At 40.5% G+C, this 7,536-nt stretch overlaps 1 protein-coding gene and 1 long non-coding RNA gene across 2 annotated transcripts; one reads left to right on the top strand and one right to left on the bottom strand.

The window, feature by feature from the left end:
- The first annotated feature begins 1,674 nt into the window (after nucleotides 1-1,674).
- Nucleotides 1,675-7,195, top strand: LOC133146730 (uncharacterized). The gene is made up of 4 exons (XR_009711414.1): nucleotides 1,675-2,203; nucleotides 2,868-4,756; nucleotides 6,696-6,792; nucleotides 6,973-7,195. It is a non-coding gene; the product is annotated as an uncharacterized LOC133146730 (long non-coding RNA).
- slc35f6 (solute carrier family 35 member F6) lies at nucleotides 2,292-5,590 on the bottom strand. The gene is made up of 6 exons (XM_061270736.1): nucleotides 5,456-5,590; nucleotides 4,171-4,243; nucleotides 3,902-4,073; nucleotides 3,605-3,820; nucleotides 3,430-3,540; nucleotides 2,292-3,351 (listed from the first exon to the last, which is right to left on the bottom strand). Exons 1-6 carry the CDS (start codon nucleotides 5,530-5,532, stop codon nucleotides 2,864-2,866), a joined length of 1,137 nt encoding a protein of 378 aa, XP_061126720.1. The 5' UTR covers nucleotides 5,533-5,590; the 3' UTR covers nucleotides 2,292-2,863.
- Nucleotides 7,196-7,536: the final 341 nt, after the last annotated feature.

Genomic DNA, 7,536 nt, shown 5'->3' with positions numbered 1-7,536 from the left:
ATCTGTGGGCCTTTAAAGTGTGTGTTAACTCTTGTCTGTTGTTTATTTTTACTTCCCCTTTCAAAATAACTCAATAAAAAAAAATCAATTTGTACTGGTTATAGGTCACATTAATATTGGGTTGTTGCTGGGGTTTTTTTTATCACAAAACTCTGGAATTCCAACAGGTGTGTGTAGGCTTTTTTTTTTATATATCCACTGTAGCCTGTTTTTTTGCTAAAAGCTTGTCACAGACATCTGGGAAGTGTTGGAAATTTAAAAATAAAAAATAAAAATTTAAAAGTGTTAAGTTAACTTTAAAGTGCCCTCCAAAAATGATCAAGGAAAATAAAAATCACTGGATAAACAGAAAATATCTGTACAAATGTTCCTCACATTCATCATGTCGTATCTCATCTGTAGAAGCTGTTCACAGACTTATTTTGTGCTGAGGCTGTCTCGGCAGGGACACAAGTCTCGCAGGGACAATTTGTCCAGAAAACAGCTACCGGAAATCTGTTTGCACAAAGTCCCCAGAGCCGCTTCAGTTTATTTACTTTTTTTTCAGGTATTTTAATCCAACATAGTGCAATCCAATAGACCATAAAGTTAATCCCCTCCAAATTTGCTTCACAAGCTTTGGACCAATTCTCACTGTTGATTTGTGATGATATTCTCAGCACCTAATGTAGAACTCGTCCTGACATTGACATTAAAAAACATAGTCTGGTTCCATGTGTAATAATTTTTCAGACTTCCCTCAAGTAATTGTGTTTTAAGACCTGGATAAATATGAACAGTGAAATATTTTCACCCACAACCGAGCAAGAACGCGGTGTCGTAAATTGTTAGCGTTGTACTGCCATCTAGAGGCAGAAAAAGTATAATAATACGTTTTTTTGACCATTCATCCAAGATCCATCCATTTTCTGTACTGCTTGTCCCCACGGGGGTCGCGGGCGTACTAGATCTTATCCCAGCAGTCATCGGGCAGTACGAAATCTCCGATATAGAAATCTCACATTTCTACTCAATAGACGTGTTTTTTAACTTTGAAATGAATACAATACACACATACACAAACAATACATTGAGAGACGGAAAGAGCAATGGACAGTGAAGTATCTATGTTTAAATTACACAAATCTGTTTTTTTTTTTTTCTTTTCAAACCAATAAACTTAGACAACATGCAAACATCACACAGGGAGGGCCGGAGGTGGAATCGAATCCACACCCTCTGAACTGTGAGGCAGACGTGCTAACCAGTGCATCACGTGTTTGTTTTTGTTTTTTTTAGATATTTTTCACAATATTTTGCAATTAATGATTATTTTATATTGCGCATAAATCATTGTGTCTGTGCTGCTAATGACCACATTTCCTTCATCTTGTTTGAGGGTCATGTGCACAAATCCCAAAAGACTTTTTGGTTTGACCTTTGGCCACCATTAAAGCATTACAAAGGTCTTTAGGGAGGATTTTGGCCTGAGTCAGGATGTGCAGGCCAGGTAGGTGTCAGCTGTTGCTGTTAGAACGGCAATAATAGAATAGAATAGAATAGAATAGAATAGAATAGAATAGAATAGAATAGAATAGAATAGAATGCCCTTTATTGTCATTTTACAACTTAGTTGTACAACGAAATTCAGATAGCTGCTCCCTTCTTAGTGCAAACATTACAAAATTTAAAAAAGCATAAAGGAAATCTGAGAATAAAAGTGAAACATCTTGTTTACAGTATAGCTATTAGTCTAAGAATGAAGGTTAAAAAAATCTTATTTACAGTATGTTCAATGTGGGTATATGTATTAACATGAATGAGGTCTGTACAGAAAGTAGATAATACTTATTGCACGTAGTTTTTAAATGAGTATGGGTGTTGTATTATAGCTGGTGTTGTTTTCTCTCAGAGTTCAGCGCGGTGATGGCTCTTGGGAAAAAAATGTTTTTCAGTCTGGTAGTCCTTGTTCGAATGACTCTGTAGCGCCTCCCAGAAGGAAGCAGTTCAAACAGCTGAGAGGCGGGATGTGTGTTGTCTTTGATGATGTTGTGAGCTCTGCTGACGCACCGGATGTTGTGTCAGGAAGGGGAGAGGGCAGCCGATGATCCTTTGCGCTGCTTTGACTGTCCTCTGTAGCCTCCCTCTATCTGCAGCACTGCAGCTCCCGTACCAGGTGGTGAGGCAGTACGTCAGCAGGCTCTCAATGGAGGAATGATAGAAGGTGAGCAGAAGCTATGGATCGGAATCCATACTGCTTCTGGGCTACTTTTTGTTATTATTATTTAAATAGACCACATTCTTCAACAGGGCAGGGTTGAAATAGTGTGATTTAATGGCAGTTCCCTTTTTGTGCATTTATAGTAAAGTGAAATGGAGCGGATGCAGGATTTATACAACTTTGTGTAGGAGGTCAGGCATCAAGTGACAAAATGTAACTCCAAAAAGAAGCATTCAGGGCTCAGCGAGCTCTTTCAGTTCGAGAAATTCAATATTGTACACAAATAATGCATTGGTGATAACGTACAACATGCTGTAGTGCCTTAAGTTTGTGAAGTGAGCTCTGTCAGGTTTAAATCGTTGACTGATTTCTAACAAGCTCTATTTCTTCTTTTTTTTTGTGGGGAGGGAGGTGGCAACATTTTGGCATCTCCTTGCCCGGTGAGCATTATTAAAAAAATTACATCAAATAAAAGTCCCTTAAACAAACAATGACTTAAAAAAAACAGTCATTTAAAAAGATTAAGGAACAGTCAGTCAGTAACCCACAAGGTTTCTGTCGAGCTTTTGTAAAACATGCACCAAAATAATCCAGATAAAAGTTTGCCTCTTAATACAAAATGCATAAAAAGATACAGTATCTTGACTTGACTTGCATTTGTTTTTAGTTGTCGTCAGGCGTCTGCACCCTGCCGTCACCTAGGAGTCTCTCCCTTTCTCCCGCTTCATCCTCCTCCTCCGTGGCCACCAGTCCGGCGCAGCACGGTATTCTGGCCAGCAGGGGATGATGCAGTCCGTTGTAAAGTCCCGTTCCCAGCAGTAGAACCAAAAATCCCAGCACTTGCAGGCCATGGAACTGCTCCCAACCCAGCGCCAGGCTGACCACCCAAATGACCAGCGTGCGCAGGCTGTCCAGCACCATGCGGGTGGTGGCGCTGATCTCCTTGGTGACGCTGATGCCGGCAAAGTTGAAGAAAGCAATGCTCACGGTGTTGCCCAGCAGGGCCAACAAGATAAGAGGACGGAATCCGATTTGGCAGAAGGCGTCCAGTGCATCCTCTAGAACATGTCGGGGGGTGTCGCTAAATTGGCCCACATGGATGAAATACATGGGGATGAGCAGCAGTGACAGAACAAAGAAGCCGAAGAAACCTGGACACACAACATGACAGGAGTCCAACATGAGCCATTTACATGTTTTAGGGTGTCCTAAGTGGATATTTGCTTTACCTTCAGTTCCAACTGCACGCAAAGGATGGACGTCATGTTTGTCAACAAACTTTTCCTCCAGGACCATCTGAACAGCAACGATGACTTGAGCCATGATGATCAGAAGGTCGCCTGCAGGACACGTCAGAGAAGTGGGTGATGGTCGAATTGAAACAAAGTCCAACTTCTTTCTCACCGGTGATGACATCACTGAGTTTGTGGGTGTCGTCATAGTGTCTGCTGACAAAATCGGCTAGGCCCACGATCACCAGGCCCAAGATGGTGATGAGGATTCCGATCCACTGACTGATTAGCAGCCGGCGCCTGAGAAACGCCACCGAAAGTAAACCAGTGAAGATGATGACGGCTCCTCGCAACATCTGGAAGCTAGAAGCGTTGGTCATGTTGAGAGCTGCAACCACAAGAAAGGAATGAATGACAACTTGAAATTACCTCTAAGCACAATTAAAGGAGAAAATCGGCGATGGCTTACCAACATACATGGTTGAGGTGGCCAACATGTCACACATGGCGGGGGGGAAGAAGAGAAGAGGGTTGAAACTCTGGCCCGTGTTCATGCTGGGCTCGGGCCTGCGTCGGTCGTGGCAAAGTAGGATGTAGAAGACTCCCAAGCAGCAGAACTCTCCCAGAAACATACCCACTGCCTGCATGACAAGAAACACATTGGAAACAGAAAATAGATTATGACTATTTTTTTTTAAAACATATAAGTGGACCTTTGGAGTATAAATCAGCACTTACCTGTACAAAGGGGTGAGAGAATGCATGTTCAGGGGTACCATGGCAACCCGGTGCCCTGAACGTGTCTGCCCATCTGTCACAAAATAATATAGTCCATTTTTTATATTTCACAACAGTGACCTGCAATTTCCTTAAAATCGGTTGAAATTAATTACGTTTTTTTTTATGTGTGTCCTAATCTATTGATGCACAAATCCAAGTTTTATAGTCAGACCATAAGAGGAAGCGCAACTGATGTGTCGTCTGTTTCAGTGAGCATGACAAGGGAATCCGGTCTCCAAAAGTGATGACACAGCACTTGGACCAAAATCGTCTCACCACGACATATATCACAAAATAGACTTTGTCTCCTGATTCCTTGTGTTTAATAAGATTCAGTAAAAGTAAAGCAAACGAGGTGCAATGAATGGTGCATGCTGTCTCCGTCTCATGTGACTGTAGTGAAACTCAAGTTGATAGTAGCCTGCCTTGTCTGCCTGCCGGCAATAAGAGCTGCTAAGTCTGCACTGAGTGATTTGAACTTTGGACTCCACTCACTTGAGCCTGGATGCTGCTCAGCTGACCCACCAACAATGACATTTGTGAGGTGTGACAATAAGTATTCAAACATATATTGATATGATTTAGTATATCTAATATTATATTTGATTCAGAAAAAACAATGTGGGGCTAACTTTAAAACCTTGTAAAGTGAAAACAAAAGTGTGCTGTGTTGGTGAGCAGTCAACCCTGAGTACATTCTGCAAATATCATTAACCATGATGCTTTGAGTTCCAACATCTACACCGGCCATTTAGATAAATTTTCTCTATTAAGAAGCCAGTCCTGTATAGTTGCATGTAATTATGACTCCACTACATGCCAAGGGCATGTATCAAGGATGTTTTGAACACCCCGTGATGTTTATCCACTTTCGTAATTTGGTTGTCCTTTGATTAGTGTTATTCTCGTGGCAACACTCTTATCTATTAATTCACAATACATGCCGATCGTGTATGCACACAATCACTTTAGTCATTCGATAACTACTTAGCAGCTGTCATCGCTTACTTGCAGTTTCACTTTGTTAGTAATTACATGTAGTTACGATCAGTGTGTGTGGGGGGGGGGGGGTGCAGTAAGACACTACACCTACTTTAGTAAACATACAATAGGGACATGTGTTTAATTGGTTTATTACCACATTTTGTGTGGAAAACAAACAGCGTCCTTACATGATAGTAACATTTAGCCTAGCATCACAGCAAAATTAGGAGAATTGAAATGCAAGTGTGCTACTACTCACTTTGCCGACAACGTGTTAATAGAGCCAGTTATCAGCATGAGTCCCGCGAGGAACAGTTGATATTTGGTCCACGCCATGCCGGAGAGTGTGATCGGGACAAATGAAGCGAGGACAAAAGCAAGTAGTCTCCCCAGCAGACACTGAACGCCTCATGACAACTCGCAAGTCAGCTGACTACAGTAACAACACTCCCTTCATGTTCTTTGGAATTTTGAAGACTCTACAAAATGAATGCATGTTTAAGTATGTAATGATAGTAATGCAGCCATTGGTTGTTAATGCCTATGTCTTATATGGATGAATTAAAAATAAAACGTTGGAAACGCAATTTTGACGTTGCTAGCGTGGTCCTTTTTTATTTTTATTTTTTTTACAAAGGAACCCAAACGTTTCATGACGGTTATATTGGAAAACACCAGGGGGCGACACAGACTTGCTAGAGTTGATATAAAAAGTGTACACGCCCCTGTTTAAATGCTGGCTTTTTGTGATATTAACCAATAAATCACTCAAATGTGTTTGAAATAGTTATTTATACGGCATTAAAGTATTTTTTTCAAGCAGCCATTTAGTAAAGCAATTACCGTTTTTTTTTTCATGTATAATGCGCCCCCATGTATAATACGCACCCTAAAAATGGCATGTTGATGCTGGAAAAAAGCCTGTACCCATGTATAATACGACCCCAAATTTTGACTCCTACTTAAGTCCCTAAACGTAAAATTATTCCAGAAATAAGATCATCTTTGGGAACAACCGGATGTTATTCTGCCGGTCAGTATCACTGCGCATGCGCTAGCAAACTCGATAGCGAAGAAATGTTTCGGATTTGTGTAGGGTACATTGTGACAGCAAACGAGCAGGTGATCGAGCAAGCGTCTGATACGAGAGCATTGTGTTCGTATGGAGCGTGTTTCAAGTGAACAGCAGAGAAGAAAGCGCATCTGTAATGGCGGCCTCCGTATCATATCCGGATTTAAAAAAAAAAAAAAATTTATTTTTTATTTTTTTTTTTTTTTATACCCATGTATAATGCGCACCCCAGATTTTAGGACAATAAATTAGTTAAATTTTGCGCATTATACATGGAAAAAAACGGTATATATTCAAGATGATTGACCCACTATTGCAAAGTTGTTACAGATTTACAACTGAATTTCATTCACTCTGGTTTCACTTCTGATGGTGTTTCCAGATACTTAAGCAATTTTAAAAGCAACAATTTGTTCCCTGCTTACAGAAGCAGAATCTCTCCAGTTCCACTCTAGCTTCAACTGCTGATGTGGACGAAGAAAGAGTCATTGGCAGGCCTCCTGAACGTCACATGATAGCTTCGAGTGAGTGCTGCTTATTTTCCGGTCCAGTGAATTTAGTGGACTTGACCACGAATGCTTCGCATGCAATGCTCATTTGTGCGTGCTTTACACCTGACTCCCTGCTGTTATTTAAATTGCAGATTTGTATCATCTGCTCACAGGTGTTGTATAACCTGTACTGTTCTCATATGTTCTTTTCAGATGGAAATACATTTCTAAACCCCCAAAAAGAAAAAGAAAAACATTTCCAATACCACGTCGTCAGGGGAAACCCCGGAATGGTCGCCACTCAATCACAAGGCAACCATTAACACTCACATTCACAACTGCTTTGGTGAAGATGTGAATTAATCTAATCAAGGCTGTTGTTAATCAGCAAACTTCCAAAACAAAACCTTATTTTCTAGACCTTTTTAATGACTTTTCCTTTTCCTGTAACATGAGGTCTATTATCACTGTAATGCGAAGTGATACAGATCGAGGCACCAAAGATTATAATTGTCAGCAAAAGGTTCACAATTATCACAGTTATCAATTAGTTTTAAATTAAATTGAACTTAAAGTGTACCTTTGGTCAAACTGTATAATGCAGGCACTGATTTAGTATAAAGTAAATGTACAATATCAAAAAAAGAAATAACACAACACCTGTTAGGGACAAGAGATATATAGCCTGAAACATTGCCATTTGACCGGCACTTCTGCTGCTTGGGGAAGAAATATGGCGCCCCTTATATGACACCACAAAGTTTTGGGACGCCCCAA

The sequence above is a fragment of the Syngnathus typhle genome, linkage group LG22 (assembly GCF_033458585.1).
Source record: "Syngnathus typhle isolate RoL2023-S1 ecotype Sweden linkage group LG22, RoL_Styp_1.0, whole genome shotgun sequence".
Lineage (NCBI taxonomy): Eukaryota > Metazoa > Chordata > Actinopteri > Syngnathiformes > Syngnathidae > Syngnathus > Syngnathus typhle.
The sequence above is the reverse complement of the archived record's forward strand: the minus strand, read 5'-3'. Positions and strand labels throughout refer to the sequence as shown.